This window comes from Rhincodon typus, chromosome 9 (assembly GCF_021869965.1).
Source record: "Rhincodon typus isolate 14 chromosome 9, sRhiTyp1.1, whole genome shotgun sequence".
Taxonomy (NCBI): Eukaryota; Metazoa; Chordata; class Chondrichthyes; order Orectolobiformes; family Rhincodontidae; genus Rhincodon; species Rhincodon typus.
In genome coordinates, this window is record NC_063340.1 from 84,100,830 (window position 1) to 84,118,573 (window position 17,744).

Genomic DNA, 17,744 nt, shown 5'->3' on the forward strand with positions numbered 1-17,744 from the left:
AAGCAGCATCATAGGAGCAGATGCTGCTTGGCCTGCTGTGTTCATCCAGCCCTGCACCTTGTTCTCTCTTGAGATGGGTAAAACACTAGTTGGCAGATAGGAAACACAAGAGTAGGAATGGGTTAGGGTTAGGGTTAGCGTTATGATGAAACCTTTCTGAAGAAGGGTCTAGGCCCGAAAACGTAGCCTTCCTGCTCCTCTGATGCTGCTTGGCCTGCTGTGTTCATCCAGCTCTACACCTTGTTATCTATAGTAGGAATTAATCGGTCCTTTTCAAATTGGCAGACAGTAACTAGTGGGGTGCCACAGGAATCAGTGCTGGGATCCCAGCTATTCACAATATATATTAATGATTTGGATGAGGGAACAAAATGTAATATCTCAAAGTTTGTAGATGATACCAAGTTAGTTAGGAGAGTGAACTGTGACAAGGAAGCAGAGAGCCTTCAGCATAATCTGGGCAGGTTGGGTGACTGGGCAAATCAATGACAGATGCAGTAATAATTTGGATAAATGTGAGGGTATTCACTTTGGAAGCAAAGACAAAGCAGCAGATTATGACCTGAATAGCTGTAATTTGGGAGAGGGGAGTATGCAGTGGGACCTGGGTGCCCTTGTGCATCAGTCGCTGAAGGTACGCATGCAGGTGCAGCAGGCGATAAAGAAGGCTAATGGTATGTTGGCCTTCACTGTGAGACGTTTTGAGTATAGGAGCAGGGATGCGTTGTTGCAGTTATACAGGGCTTTGGTGAGGCCACACCTAGAATATTGTGTCTCCTTTTCTGAGGAAGAATACTCTTGCTCTCGAGGGAGTGCAGCAAAGGTTTACCAGGCTGATTCTGGGGATGGCGGGTCTGACATATGAGAAGAGATTGATGAGGTTTAGGACTGTTTTTGCTGGAGTTAAGACAAATGAGGGGGATCTCATACAGACTTAAAAAATTCTAATCGTAGATGCAGAGAGGACGTTCCTGATGGGGGGTGTGTCCAAAACCAGGGATCACAGTCTGAGGATTTGGGGTAGATCATTGAGGGCAGAGATAAGAAGACATTTCTTCATCCAAAGAATGGTGAGCCTGTGGAATTCGAAAGTAATCGATGCCAAAACATTGAATGTATTCAAGGGGTGGCTAGATATAGCACTTGGGACAAATGAGATCAAAGGTGAGCCATGATTGTGATGAATGGTGGAGCAGGCTTGAAGGGCCGAATGGTCTCCTCCTGCTTCTATCTTCTGTTTCTGTTTTCTACATAAATGCATGGTGCCAGCAATGAAGGATGGAATTCATCCATTTCCTTATTTACTTTAAAAACATATTTTTTAAAATGCATATTAATAGGATGACAATGAGAGAAAAAAAAATCTGGGATATAACCACAAGGAGAAAAGGAGTGCTTGCAAATTTGTCTGCGGTTGCCACTGCAGCAGTGGTGGTAATAGTTTGGATACAATTAATGGTTCACTATTTTCATGACGCCTGTGAATTCTATGCCACGGTTGAGGCCAAAACACAAGAAGGAGTTGGATAGCTCTTAAAGCAAAACGGATCAAAGGATATGGGTAAAAGCAGGAACAGGGTACTGAGCTGAATGATCAAACTGAATGGCGAAGCAGGCTCAAAGGGTTTAATGGCTAACTCCTGCTCCTATTATCTATGCTTCTATGTTTGTTTCTATGTTTCATTGTGGAGAAAGAGAGGAAAGTTAGATCGGGAAACACATACACACCTACTTGCTTACTAATTATGCCAAACTAATCTCACCTAGTCCTACTCTATTTTATCCTCAAATCGCCTAGAAGAACAGAATTTGGACCCATTCAGATATCAATGCCAGAATTAACACCAGCAACTGCAATAAAATCACTAGTTCCTTATTGTGAAGTCATCATTCTCACTCTGGTTGCCCTCCAATAACAGGCAACTTAACAAGAACAGGCAAATATAACCCGAAACAAAGTGTTAGCGGAAGCAGCTCAACCGGTGCTTCAGACTGTAAACTTTGAATCCACCTTTGGTGCAGTCAGGAAGGGTTGACTAAACTATTTTCCACATTCAAAGGAAGCACAGCACAGTAACTAACAACACAGACTCAAATAGTTGCATAGATATATAGCCTTATAGCCTGAACACCTAATCTTTATCACCACATTCTTTCTATTCTTCTGAAGTTTGGGTATGAGGTGTAGTACTAATGAACCCAGCACCACATCCAAGTCACCAGTAACCAAATGGGGTTCTGGAAGCTGCTGAGGAGCAAGGTATGCAATGTGGGGATGGAAGGATGTCACAGCTTGATTCTATGATCAGCAGATGTCCACTTCATAGCAGACACCACAGATGCTTTCCTCTAGATGCTGCCTGGCCTGCTGTGTTCTTCTAACTTCCTGTTTGTCTACCTTGGATTCTGGCATCTGCAGATTTTTTATCTCATAGAAAAGAGAATTACTGGGTGTGGTATATTTACATAACAAGATAGAGAACTCTGGATCACCATGCATTCTATTGAACCAGAGCTGTACACATGACAGCAGTCCACATTCAAAGTTTACAAGAGACAAAGTTGACTGTAAACAAGCTTCAGTACAAGTCTTATGACTGTCTCTCATATCACCTTTCCACTGGAAGAAAAATGCTCTTATTTTTCTCATACAATATACAACTCATGAGAACAACCGAGAGGTACCTTTCTATAAAACTACTCAGCACTTAAGACGGAGGTAGTAGCAACTGCCGATGCTGGAGAATCTGAGATAACAAGGTGTAGAGCTGGATGAACACAGCAGGCCAAGCAGCAAAGGAGCAGGAAAGCGAACGTTTCGGGTCATTTCTGAAGAAGGGTCTAAAACGAAACGTCAGCTTTCCTGGTCCTCTGATGCTGCTTGGCCTGCTGTGTTCATCCAGCTCTACACCTTGTTATCTCACCACTTAAGACGCCAACTTCTCCTTCTCCGGAACGGAAGCTCAGTGGCTAGAGCTGCTGCCTCACAGCATCAGGGACCTGGGTTTAATTCCACCCTCAGGCGACTGTCTATGTGGAGTTTGCACATTCTCCCCGTGTCTGCATGGGTTTCCACAGGTGCTCCAGTTTTCTCCCACAGTCCAAAGATGCACAGGTTAGGTGGATTGGTCATGCTAAATTACCTGTAGTGTTCAGGGATGCGTAGATTAGGTGTGTCAGCCATTGGAAATGCAGGGTTACAGGGATAGGGTAGAGGGATGGGTCTGGGTGGGATCCTCTTCTGAGGGTTGGTGGGGACTTGTTGGGCGAAATGGCCTGTTTTCACACTGTACAGATTGTATTCTCCCCTCACCTAATAACTGAGCCTCCAGTCTGCTTTTTCAGGAAACAGAAGCACAGACAGACATCTGACAAAACAAAGGTCGCAGGTCTTAACTTTGAAAAACTGTAAACCAGGTGTTAATTAACAATTTACCTTGAGTAGCCAAGTCAGTACAGAATCTCTGTAGGGAACAAACTTGTTCTTGTTTTTACCAGCAGCCTGATCTGCCAAAGCAGAAATTACTAGGCCTAGTGTTGTTAAAGACCTGGGGAGGGAAAATTTGAGATAAAGAAACACTACATTAGCAAGAAAATGTACTTTCTTCCACTCTCAACCACAAGTCCAATAATTGTGAGGACCATCCAATAATGTTTTTCATTTTCATTTTTTCTATTAATTCATGGATAACAGCATCAACAGCAAGGCAAGCATTTACTGCCATCCCTTACTGCCCTGGAACTGAGTGGCTTGCTCGGCCTTTTCTGAGGGTAGTTATGAGACAACCACACTTCTGTGATCTGGAGTCACATGTAGGCCAAACGAGACAAGAACAGGTTTTCCTTCCTTAAAGGACATTAACAAACCAAATGGATTTTTATGATAACTGATAGTGTTCCATAGTTGCCATTAGGCTAGCTTTTAATCCAGATTTTTATTGAATTTGAATTTCATCATTTGCCATGTTGGAATTCAAACCTATGTCTCTGGAATATGGGAGGCTGGAGTCCTGGAATGCTAATCCAGTGACATTGCCACAATTTAGTTCAGTTCATACATTCATATTCAACATACAAATGAGGTTCCACAAAAATGCAAAGTTGTCACTGCTTAAGGGACAACTTTTTCCATACTAATTCAAATTTACAATGCAAATTAGAATTTACTCCTGAAGATACAGGTAGTAAAAAGGAATTTTTAACTTTTCAAAAACAAACATGAGAAAAGATTAACAAGATCAGAGAGGCTTTAAAATCTTTCACAATAGTAGATGCCTCCCATTAGGTAGAAAGCTTTGTGGCATTAAGATTTGCTCCAACACCGATTTAAAAATAACAGAGAAATTCAGCTAATAATAAAGATAGGAATTAGTAATTTGGACAACAAAACAATTGGCAACTTGAAATTGTCAGCTCAAGATAAACAGGTAGATAGAGATAAAACTAAACAAGAACCTGCTGGAAACTATAATGCAATAATCATACGGATTTCAAATTCCCAGCAATCAAGTAACCAAGCCAAGGACTCTAAGAGTTGTTTAAATACAAGCAACTTCAGAGTACTAGGAAAGGTAATGCAGTAGATTCAGTAAATATCAGCCTGCCAGATCTGACTTGGAACCTCAAGTACATGGAAGTTTTTATTGAATCTTTTTGAATGACCAAAAAGGTTGAGAGAGGAGTACATAGAGCGTTAGTTACACATCTTACACAAAGTCTAGGATCCTTTTTAAAGGGTTGCAAAAATGAATATGTTCCTTTCAACATTACAAGGAAAGAAAAAGTGGCATTGTCGCAAAACATACAGCAAAGATGAACAGGGACTGCCTCAACAATAGTCACAATGACAATGGGACTTGTATTTAGATGATGGCTTATTCGTCTAAATTGGAGTTGAATGAGTTAAAGGCTAGTAATCCTCTATGATTTTAGAATGTCATTTTTTATAAGCACCTTATTTTTAAGTAACTGCAGCTCGAACATTTCATCTCAGCAATCATGTAAACTCACTTGTTAATGTTGCTTCCTTCCTTTAATCGATCTCCAGCAGCTCCAGACTTTGCTGCCCTCTCACTACCTGCCAGGTCCACAAGGCTCAGTTTACTCACCTTCTCACCTGAAGTCTACATAGAAAGAAAATATTGGAATTAGCTCACATCTGGCTCCATAGAAATCTCAAAAATTAATTGCTCTCCTAATCCATTTTTCCTTCCCAAGATGGCTCTAGATATAAAACCGGGAATTCCACAAGAACACGGGAAATAGGAGCAGATTTAGGTCATAAGGTCCGTCGAGGCTGTTCCACCATTTAATATCACCATGGCCGATCTAGGGCTTCAACTCCGCTTTCCTGCCCACAATCTATGTCCTTCCATTCGCTAAACAGCAAATACCTACTTATCCCAATGATGAAAGCTATCAATGATGGAAAATCCACAACAGTCTAGGGCATAGAACTCCAAAGATTCACAACCTTTTAAATGAGGAAATTCTTTATCTCAGTTCTAAATGATCGGCCCCCTACCCTATGACTGTGCCTCTGTGCTATATTCCTTATCAGACCTTCACAGACCCAGAAATTTTCTTTTCCAACATCTAACTATCTCTTTACCTGTGTGGCACTTTGACGTGAATACAACATTATGCTTGCCGTAACTCCATACAACACCTCCTCGGATCTTTTTGAAATTGCAAATAAACCACACCCCACTTTTTCTATCCTCCACTCCTGCTTCAAAGAAGACTATAAAGTTGATAAGGTACCATCTGCCTTATAGAAATAGATCCAGACCAGCCTGAACATCTGTTTCAGCAATTATGAGTAATTCTGCCATTTGACTTCAAATTTCTCACCCTGGCTTTCAAATTCCACATGGCATCACCGCACCTCAACTTAACTATACTTTCTTCCAAGCACCCTCTACCCCTATAACAAGATCTTGTTTTCTCCATTGAGTGGGCTCTGGTGGAGCGCAAGGAGCCATGGCGCATTCTGGAACTCTGGGCATAGTTCAAACTATCCTTTCTGCTTTTAGAAGCCATTCTTTCCATAAAATCTTCGTCTTCTCTTGCTGTTTTCTATTTGGCACCTGCTGTTTGCAACTACTTCACCTGAGCACTGAGGCTACCTCCTGCACATGAGCAGCACCTCTGAAATTCAAACAGCTATCAATGCGCATTTCCTCACCCCAGATTGGAGATCATACAGTGTGTGTGTAAGTATAATGTTGAATACTGCATGGGAACGGCTACTCTCTTCATTCATGTTCGTTGCAGCGACTGTTCGAGACTTATTCCCTTCTGACATCAAAGACTCAATATCCTGTTGAATAAGAAAAGCATGTTTTTTAAAAATATTCTTCTCTCCCATAGAACTTTTTTCTATTCTGTTTGAGTTTCCTGTTAGCTTAACCTAGGTACAACCAAAGTCAACCAAGGACTTTCATTTCAAATCTTCTTTTGACAGCTCCAAACAGACATGCTCTTTGAAGTGTAATTAGAACGACAAATAATTCATCCCTTGTCTTGTTCCAAGAATAAAACTATTTTCTTGCAAAACAGGGGATACAGTAAAAAAAACACAGAACTGCAGATTATGTTAATCAGAAACAAAATCTGAAATTGCTGGAAAAACCTCAGTAGGTCTGGCAGCAGCTGGACCCCAGAGAATTTGTGGGTAACAAAACCACAAACAATCTATTGTCAGCCACTAACAGTCCTCATTAGCAGCTATTCATTCTCCCAGGATGACCTTTACCCGATCCTTTTGTCTGCTCAACTGTTTTTCTCGCTCTCCACTTACTATTTATTCCTTTCCCCCTACCTCCACTCCACCTTCAATATATCTACCAACCTTTTTCCAGCTACAATCTGTTCTGAAGGGTCACTGGACCCAAAATGTTAACCCTGCTTTCTCTCCACAGATGCTGCCAGACCTGAGGGGGATATAGTACTTGGAATATAAGCTGCACTTAAGAATTTTTGTCACTTTATGTTTAAAGCATCTTGATCTTTGAGGAAACTGGGGAAACTTAGATGGTGGCAGCAAGTCAAGTCTAGACTTAATTTCTTTGCATATTTGGAAAAATTTCATCGACTTTAATGCATTATATTAGAACATACATTATGTGTACAAGCAACAGACCACCACCAACAACCCTGTCACCCAAACACGGAGTCTCTGTTGCTGCACCCTCTTGAGAGTTGTACATTGTAGATTAGAAGCAAACAACAATATATGCCCAAATCAGAAAGATGTGCAACTTGGGACAAAAACTTGGAACAAAAACTTGGAGACTCCCACAATATGCTATTCTTAATTTACTTGGTGGTAGGGAATAGAGGAGAGCAACTGTTATTGAATTAACTTTGGCTTAAGAAAAAAGTAAGATATGAAATTGAAAGGTTCTGCAAATTTCAGTTGTCAAAAATTTTCAACATGCTGAAAATTAAAATAAAAAGTTGGCACTGTTCCCAAGAATATTTACAAACTTGGAAAGCTGTTCAGCCATTTCCTTCAATGAAAATAATAACAAGTAACACCTCAAGCAATTCTGTGTGCACAAAGCAGACTATCATTTTGGCAATAAAATCCAATGCATAAATTTTAAGATTTTAACCATTAAATTTTAAACTGAAGGCACATTAGCAGCTTTGAGTAAAGAGCTAACTTTTTTGTAGCAACTTCAATTGATACCACAAACCAAAACACTGGCTACACCAACCACTTGAAAACCTTACTTCTGTTATATTTTTAGAAGCTGCTACCCACAAGATCGTGTTTTACGCAGTTTGATTAATTATTTTCTTTACCTTGTAACTTGTCACAGCCAGTTTGGATAGACCATCCACATACGGACCTAAAACTTTGTGTTCCCTCACCTTCAAAGTGTGTCGACTCCTACAAAACAAGTGTGCAAAAATGCATAATAAAATAAGTTTTTAAAAATTCAGGTGAGAAACAAGTTGGATCTGTACCTCTGATGTCATATCTGAAACAATATTGAGACTGTAAGCTCTGCATTTTGAGCAGCTCGTGATGCACTTAAAGTGGAACAATGCCCTAATGCTCTTCTTCAATCAAGAAAAAGTTAGGAACTGAAGATCATTCAGGAGATCAAAGTTCTCTGAAACTTTTCTGATTTCATTTTCTTCATTCAACATGTTGAAGCTTCTCTAGACCATTTCTAATGCACAAGTTTAATTGCACATTGGTTAGAATGTAGCAATTGGAATGGCGTGGCTGACCATCGGAAAGGCATGTCCTAGAATATATTCTTTAAAGTTGCTGTATTGCATACATGCTTCTTTTTATTCCATTATGGAATGAATGTGTTGACTTTACTGTCCAACCCTAACTGACCTGGAGATGGTGGAGGAGAGCTGCTTTCTTGAACCTCATTCTGTTGTTGTGCCACATTTTTTCAATTTATATAAAGAATCAGAGAATCTCACCATTCTCATCAGTGCAGGAGGCTCGTTAGCCCATTGTGGCTGACTGGGTACATTTTTTTCGAAACATGATGTTACAGGTAGAAATGAGAAGAAATAAGGTGATTAAAAGACCACATTATTATATCTTATCCATCAGGCACCACACAACCCACTACACTAAGTTTCTTCTAATATCTAGAGAAAAATGTGGCGAAAGACATGATTTGTTTAAGCCACACTCCAGTCAGCATTAAGAGAAGTCATATGTAGTGGTTTGCCTAAGCACCTCCAAGAAAGTAGGTGCTTTGTGATGAGAGACTCCAGAAAGGCAAGACCACAATAGCAGTCAAACATGTAATACCTAACATAGGTCAAAGTCATGTAAATGGGCAATGATGCAGGCTGACAAGCAAACCTAAATTAGAAGATATTGGAAGTGGTCTTTGTAGGCTTTGGATATGAAGCGAGATTAGCAAACATTTCCAGTGCTTTTGCATTTATCAGTATAGAGATATCAGGAATTGAATCAGCTATGCACAGTTGGTTTCTGTACATGAGAGCAGTCAAACATACAATCTGGTCCCAACCTCTCCACAACACTATTCAGTGTATATCAACACATAGAAGAGCCAAAGTAGTAAGTGTATTAGATTTTGTCTCCAACCCTGTGCCTCTGCCTCGGAGCACAGCATAATTAATGTTCCATAAAGAAAAGAATGGTCTGCACTGACCACCTTTCTCAATAAAGTGCTTGATTACTTCTAAATAGTTTTAAAACTTGGAATAATAAAAGCATTAGCAAAAAAATGATGCAATAAAATGTCATTCTGACATGATCTTCGTTTAAAAAAACCGTCAATATATTCAATTGAAATATAGTGAAGGAAACTTTCATTTGTGATTCAAGGGAACACAATTTTTTTTTAAAATTCATCACTGGATGTGGGTGTCACTGCCAGCATTTAATGCCTATTCCTCATGGCCCTCGAGAAGGTGGTGGTGAGCTGCCTTCTTGAACCACTGCAGTCATATAGTTTAGGTAGACTCACAATGACAAAGACAGAAATTTCAGGAGTTTGACTCGGCGACAGTGAAGGAATGGCAGTATATTTCCAAGGCTCAGAAGAGAACTTGCAGTTGCTGGCATTCTCAGGTATCCATTGCCCTGGACCTTCTAGATGGTAGTGGTTCAAGGTTTGCAAGGTACTGTCTCAGGATCTTCAGTGAATTTCTGCAGTGCATCTTGTAGACAGCACACACTGCTATTATTATGCATTAGTGGTGGAGGAAGTAGATGCTTGTGGATGTAGTGCCAATCAAGCAGGCTGCTTTGTCCTGCATGGTTTCAAGCTCGAGTATTGTTGGAGCTGCAGTCATCCAGTCAAGTGTGGAGTATTCCATCACACTCCTGACTTGTGCCTTGTAGATGGTGGACAGGCATTGGGGAGTCAGGAGATGAGTTACTCGCTGCAGGATTCTTAGCCTTTGACCTGCTCTTGAAGTCACTACAGTTATATGGCACATCTAGTAGGTTCTTGTCAATGGCAATCATTCATTGATGGTAACACTATTGAATGGCAAAGGAGGTGGTCATTGCCTGACATTTGAATGGCTCAAATGTTACTTGCCACTTGTCAGTCCAAGCCTGGATATTGTCCACACCTCGTTATATTTGAATATGGACTACTTCAGCATCTGAGGAGTCACAAATTGGGCTGAACATTGAGTGCACTCATTGGCCAACGTCCCCACTTCTGACCTTATGACGGAGGGAAGGTCATTGATGAAGCAGCTGAAGATGGTTGGGCTTCGGACACTACCCTGAGGAACTCCTGCAGAGATGCCCTGGAGCAAAGATGACTGATCTCCAACAATCACGCCCATCTTCCCATGTGTCAGGCATAACTCCAAACAGTGGAGATTTTGCTCCCGATTCCCACTGATTCCAGTTTTGCAAGAATCCTTGATGTCACACTCGGTCGAAAGAAACCTTGATGTCAAGGGCTGTCACTCTCACCACACCTCTGGAATTCAGCTCTTTCGTGCATGTTTCAATCAAGGCTGTACGAAGACCAGGATCTGAGTGGCCCTGGCAGATCCTAAAGTGGGCGTCATTGAGCAGGTGCTGCTTGACAGTACTGTTGACGACACCTTCCATAATTTTATTGACGATTGACAGTAGACTGATGGGACAGTAATTGGCCGGGTTGCATATGTGCTGCTTTCTGCACACAGGATATACCTGGGCAATTTTCCAGATTGCTGTGTGGATGTCAGTGTTGTCACATGACTAGAACAGCTTGGTTAGGAGAGCGCCAAGTTCTTAAGCACAAGTCCTCAGTATTATTACTAATTTATCTTTATATGCTGAAGAAATCATGATAAAAAGTATATCTCAATTGAAATATCAAAGAATGAGACCAAATGAAGTTTAATCCACACAACAAGAAAAATAAATACCGTGAGAGACACACATTGCTCGGTGTAAAGAAACAGAAAATTGCCATGTGGAAGAAATGTCAATGGTAATAGAAAGTTAAAATAGTACAGAAGTACAGAAATGTGGTATATCCACAACTGCTTTGTTTACAGAAAATCTATTTTTGTGCCAAGAAATATAGATGTGTTAATGCACACACAACAAAATTACTTCCACTTCTGGATTTAAGCATGCTTGCTCTGCACTTTTATTTTCTCTCACTTACCCTTTTGGATCAAGGAGGTCCCGGACCTTTTCATTGTATATTTCCATGTATGACACTTCAACAGTGAAGCTTTGTTCCTCATTAGCCTCTTGCAATGCTCGCTCGAACAGTTTGCTGCATAATCGGGGAATCAAACCCGGCTTGTCTTTTGAACCCATCATTGTGTACGATTTCCCTGAGCCTAAACAATAAGGTGTGCACAGATAATTAATAAGGTTTACAACACATCAGAATAAAATCAGTTTCATCTTCCAAACACTGTTGAGAAATAAAGTAGTCTTAAATGAATAGTTGCTTTACAACTAGATTTGCCTTTGTATTTTCATCAGGTCAAGCAACATCGATTTGACAAAAGTAACATCAGATCAAAATGGCCTATAGTAAAAGCCCGCAAGGATTCCTGTAAAATTATATTTAAATCTACTGAAATGGCTTGACTGCATGTTATTTAGCTAGAGCTACATATACCAGCTAAGCTGCTCTGGTAATTATTTGCCTAATATTTTATAAATGGACTTCATTTAAAGAAATACACTATTGAAGCATCTTACCAGTCTGCCCATAAGCAAATATACAAGCATTGTATCCTTGGAATGCATTTTGCAGCAAACTTTCACCAAGACACTTGAACACTATGTCTTGACCTAGAACGAGAAAGAATGGAGGACAGCAAAATTGAAATGTTGTATAGTTACTCAAGATGAAGAAAAATGGAGTGATAAGTAGTAGTAAAAATGTGTATTTAATGAGGTCAACATATTGTAGGACAACTGTAAATCTCAAACTGGTGCTTCTGACAACTCCCAACGGAAATAGACCCAAAAAGTTCCTGCTTTTCTCTCCACAGATCCTGCCCGACCTGTTGCGTTTCTTCAGCAAGTTTGGATGTTATTCTGGATTTCACACCTCCCACCAGCAGTTACACATTGATGAATGCGCATATGGATAGAGGAGGTTACCAGGAGTAGATTCAGCTGCAATGCCACCATCAATCATTGTCCAGGTACACATACAAGTTGCCATTTGGGTGGAGTACAAGCAGACTGCCAGCATCTTCTAAACTATACTCAGTACATGTCAGTGCATCTAAAGAAGCAGAACAGTTGGAACAAAATTTCTGAATGAAGGAAAAAGAACTAGACACTAATGCCTTTTACACCAGCAATTTTACTGTCCTTTTGTGGATGCCAAGGGTCAGAAAAGTGATTAGGGTGTCCAATAGTTCCTACTCAGTATAAACACTCACCAAATAACAAAACCAGATTCAATATTTCATCATACTAGCCTAAGATGCACAAGTACTACAGAGTCTGTGCACGTATATTGTGATTTAAGTAAGACATTGCCACTTATGAATAATTTCAAGTGGATGAAAAGTCACAGACAAGACTTCAACATAATGACGAGACAGCACTCGTTGGTACAACACTCTTGCTTTTCAACTTGCTGTGCCACAAACTTATTAAGTGAAAGCAGCAAGTTCCTGACAAAGAGATTAACAGAGGTGGAGAAGGAGCAAGAGGATGAAGCGCCATGTCGATACAATCTAGAAGGTAAGTAAGCTCCTATTCTGACCAGACACCTCCCAGTACTTGTTCAAAGTCCTCATTTGGTCATTGGCTCACGTTCTCAAATGGTATGGGAGGCAGAAGGACCCAAACAAACAGGAGGGGATGAAAGGATACCTAAAAAGCAGCTTAATACCACAACTACTTTGTGTCTCACAGACAGCATAATAAGGCCCTAAAACTTTATTGTAGATTAAATGTAACATACCTGCATACTTCTCCTTAATGGACTCGTCCATTGACCAAAAGCAGTGATCATATGCAAAAACCTATATACATAAAGGGCAAAAACTCAGTCAGCATTTGTTTCAAATTTGTCTTGGAAGGGAAAAGTACATCTAGAGACTGAAATGAAATGAAATTTAAAATTATATATATATATAGGACTTTAACAAAAATGGCAAATTAAACTAGGTTAATGTTTTAAACAAACAGTATGCATTTCAGTTGGAAGCTGTTACAACTGACAGCTTTCAATCTAAGACTGATAGATCCTACCTGAAATATTAACATAACTCTTGTCTCTCTAGCTGCTTCGACTGTCCTGCTGTACTTTTCAGGGGTTTTTAAATATCAGATTTGTAACATTCACTATTTTAAATTCAAAATTCCCTCCATCTTGGCCACACCCCTCCTCCAATCAGACATTAGCCATGACCAAATTAATACTCATTTTGGTCACTTTGTAATATAGAACTTCATTATTACTGGAAATAAAGAGAGATATACTGTCAAGCTTTTCATCTTGCATTCATCAGAACAGATGCAAAAACACCCAATTTCAAAATGAACATACATTTATACTGATTAAGGAACAGGATGCTAATTAGCTGACAAGTGCACACTGCTTCAAATGCATCAGGGGACAGTCACCCCAAAGCTTTTAGTTGAAAGCTGCACATTTCTTATTGTCTGCTGTTAGAGCGGCACAGTGGTTAGCACTGCTGCCTCACAACACCAGGGACCTGGGTTTGATTCTCACCGTCAGGCTAAGTGGGTTTCCTCTGGGTGCTCTGGTTTCCTCCCTTGATGCAAAGATGAGATGGGCAGGTTAGATGGATTGGCCATGCTAAACTGCCCATAGTGTCCAGGTTAAATGGATTGCATGATAAATGTGGGCTATGGGGATAGGGTAGGGAGGGTGGGGTGCTCTTTGGAGGGTCGGTGCGGACTCAATGGACCAAATGGCCTGCTTCCACACTGTAGGGATTCTATGAGAGAAGAGCCCTGTGTATGAATATGTGCTGTTTCCATTAACTGTAAGTAATCCACATTGCAAACCTGCTTGATAATCTTGAATTGGTTGTTGGTGTAATTCTTGGCACATTCTTAACTGTACAGTGATTGCTGCCTAATCTCAACATCTAATTGTTTTGTATTTTGAGAGCATAGGCAGGCTGAGCACAATCTGTACCCAGTCTGTTGTAAATAACAAAAGGGATTTGCTGACACAATCCATCAGTCAAAGGGACATATGATCCACATGGTTGGCATCACATCGGCATTGATATTCATGCACTACATTGCTGATTTGTGAGGTGACCAGAAAGTCTTTTGGGCTTGACAGTAACATCCTGTTAGTGAATATTTAAGGAGGCATTTAGCATGCTTGCCTTCATTGCTCAGATCTTTGTGTATAGGAGTAGGACATTATGTTGAGGTTGTTAGCAAAGCCTCTTCTGGAGTATTGTGTCCAGTTCTGGTTTCCCCGTTATAAGAAGGACACTATTAAGCTGGAGAGGGTTCAGTAGAGATTTAGCAGGAAGTTACCAGGAATGGAGGGTTTGAATTATAAGGAGAGGATAGAAGGCTGGGACTTCTCTCACTGGAGCGTAAGAGGTTAAGAGGTGACCTTGTAGAGGTTTATAAAATAATGAAGGGTATAGATAAAGTGAAGGACAGGTGTCTTTTTCCTAGAATGGGTCATTTCAAGATTAGGACATTTTTTAAGGCAAGAGCAAAAAAATTTAAAAAAGACATAAGGGGCAATTTTCTTACACAGAAAGTGGTTCAGGTGTGGAATGAACTGCCAGAGGAAGTGGTGGATGCACTTAAGGTTACAATATCTATAAGACATTTAGATAAGTACATGAATAAGAAATGCCTCAACGAATATGAGTCAAGCACAAGCAAGTGGGACTAGTTTAGTTTGGAATTATGATCGGCATGGACTGGTTGGACCAAAGAGTCTGTTTCCATGCTGTATGACTGACTCTATAATATTGCTTGTATTGCTACCACACAGCAGGCATGTGAAATGACTAGCTTCACCTCTTTCAAACTTTTAAGACACTTTAACTTTCATGAGTAATTTGAGTTTGAGGCATATCATTTTTCCAGCAATTATCAACTTTGTGGACAATAGGGAAATTGAAAAGCATCTCAACTACATTTACCATGGTCTGATCATTTTACTAAGAGGAGTCTGATCCAGCTATTAATACAAGGTCAGCTCATAAAAAACATACATTGGAATCCTCAAATAGGTTAGAAATTCAAGCGTAATCTACGTTGTACTAATTATTGTCACCTTAGAGCAGACAAACTTTGAAATTCACTAGTGCTTATTCGCTAGATGCCTAGCCAAAGAATTTGATGTCACAATTATGAAGGAATAAGCAATGTGTAAGTAAAATATTAACAAAATTTAGCATAATGTGCACAAATGGAACATGAAATTTTCTATATAAACTCTAACACTATATGTCTTGTTGTAAAAATTAATAAAACTTCAGGTCTATTTCATAAAACTGAAATAGAATTTTCTCTCCTGCGTTGTTTAATATAAGTTTCAACCTAAAGTGATGTCATGATAACGCCAGAGAAATAACTATTTAGTTTAGAAAAACTAGGATAGCTATATGTAAATACGAGGTGATAGTTTAATAATTGGATGCAGGCATTCAGCGTCAAATTCATTATTCTACACTCCACTTCTCATAGTAGTCCCGTAGTACTGCATTCAGTTGGAAACAGGCTTGAAATAACAGCCATAACACTCCAACACCAAAATATTCAATTTTTTTGTTGCTGTTCATGATGTAGGTGCCAATGATTTTTATTATCCATCCTAATTTGCTTTAAGGTGGGCATGACTTGTCACCTTGTAGAACTAGAGAGTGTCATTACATCCAACAATGCTTGGATCTTAGAGTTCCAGAATTTAGACCCAGCAATAATGCACGCATGATACATTATGTCCAAGTCAGGATGGTGTATGACTTAGAGGAAAACTTGGAGGTGATGGGTAACCACTTGCTCACCTTGTCCTTCTAAGTGGTGAAGATCATGAGTTTGCAAGATCTTAGAGATTTGCTGCAGTACATCTACAGATAGCACAAGCTGCAGCCATATATACTGGCAATGAAAGGAGTGGATATTTAAGATGCTGGATTAACTGCTGATTAAGCAGACTGTTTTGATTTGGATGACACTCCACTTCTTTAGTATTGTTTCAGCTGCAGCCATCCAGATAAGTGAGACATATTCCATAAGATTTTTAATGTTTTGTCTTGGTGGTGGAAAGAATCGAACCTCAACATTGACAGTTTGCACTGAACTGCACTGATTCTTCTTCAAAAGGCAGTATATAAAAGTTCAAACCTGTATCACTCCACTGTCTCTACTAACACTGAGCGGAAAAGAAACAAATTCAAAACATACCTTTGGCTGGCTCCTGTTGTTAAATGACATCCAGATTTTCAAACGAAAGTACCCAGAAGAAAAGAAAAATGAAAAAGAGACTTCGATTACATTTGTTCAAAAATTAGCTTGAAATTATAGAATAAAAACAGAGCACATAAGCAACTGAAAGGCTTTCAGTTCAATGGCAATAATGCTCTGAAGCAGATCACAAGGGAGTCATGCAATAGAATAAAAATTGTTATTTCTAGCAACACATTCAGCAGAACTGTTAAATTAAATGGTGTCAGATCAGTCACAAAACAATTTTTTTTTCCTCTATTCGTTAATGGGATGAGGACATCGCTGGCTAGGCAGCATTTATTGTCCATCCCTAATTGCCCAGAGGGCAGTCCAGATTTAACCACATTGCAGTGGGTCTGGAGTCACATGAAAGCCAGACCAGGAAAGGATGGCAGTTTACTTCCCTAAAGGACATTAGTGAACCAGAGATAGTAGGAACTACAGATGCTGGAGAATCCGAGACAACAAGGTGCAGAGCTGGATGAACACAGCAGGCCAAGCAGCATCATAGGAGCAAAACGGCTGACGTTTCGGGCCGAGACCCTTCATCAGAAATGGTGGAGGGGAAGGGGGTTCTGAAATAAATAGGGAGAGAGGGGGAGGCGGATAGAAGATGGATAGAGGAGAAGATAGGTGGAGAGGAGACAGACAGGTCAAAGAGGCGGGGATGGAGCCAGTAGAGGTGAGTGTAGGTGGAGAGTTAGGGAGGGGATAGGTCAGGCCAGGGAGGACAGACAGGTCAAGGGGGCAGGATGAGGTTAGTAGGTAGGAGATGATGGGGATGCAGCTTGAGGTGGGAGGAGGGGATAAGTGGGAGGAAGAACAGGTTAGGGAGGCGGGGACGAGCTGGGCTGGTTTTGGGATGCGTGGAGCGGACAAGGGAGTCACGGAGAGAGTGGTCCCTCCGGAAAGCAGATAAGGGTGGGGAGGGAAAGATGTCTTTGGTGGTGGGATCAGATTGCAGATGGCGGAAGTGTTGGAGGATTTATGCATTGGATCCGGAGGTTGGTGGGGTAGTACGTGAGGACGAGGGGGATTCTTTTTTGGTTGTTATTGCGGGGACGGGGTGTGAGGGATGAATTGCGGGAAATGTGGGAGACACGGTTGAGGGCGTTCTCGACCGCTGAGGCGGAGGGGGGGGAAGTTGCGGTCCTTGAAAAACGAGGACATCTGAGATGTACGGGAGTGGAATGCCTCATCCTGGGAGCAGATGCGGTGGAGGCGAAGGAATTGGGAATAGGAGATGGCATTTTTGCAGGAAGGTGGGTGGGAGGAGGTGTATTCTAGGTAGCTGTGGGAGTCGGTGGGCTTGAAATGGATATCGGTTTCTAAG

At 40.6% G+C, this 17,744-nt stretch overlaps 1 protein-coding gene across 1 annotated transcript in view; it reads right to left on the reverse strand.

The window, feature by feature from the left end:
- The window catches only part of LOC109924814 (kinesin-like protein KIF13B), a 159,975-nt gene that overhangs the window by 73,061 nt on the left and 69,170 nt on the right, over positions 1-17,744 (reverse strand). The window contains exons 3-10 of the mRNA XM_048601378.1: positions 16,370-16,382; positions 12,915-12,975; positions 11,690-11,782; positions 11,139-11,319; positions 7,813-7,900; positions 6,188-6,322; positions 5,011-5,123; positions 3,437-3,548 (exon numbers count right to left, since the gene is read on the reverse strand). Of these exons, the coding sequence (XP_048457335.1) occupies positions 3,437-3,548; positions 5,011-5,123; positions 6,188-6,322; positions 7,813-7,900; positions 11,139-11,319; positions 11,690-11,782; positions 12,915-12,975; positions 16,370-16,382 (796 nt within the window). The remainder of the gene's footprint in view (positions 1-3,436; positions 3,549-5,010; positions 5,124-6,187; positions 6,323-7,812; positions 7,901-11,138; positions 11,320-11,689; positions 11,783-12,914; positions 12,976-16,369; positions 16,383-17,744) is intronic.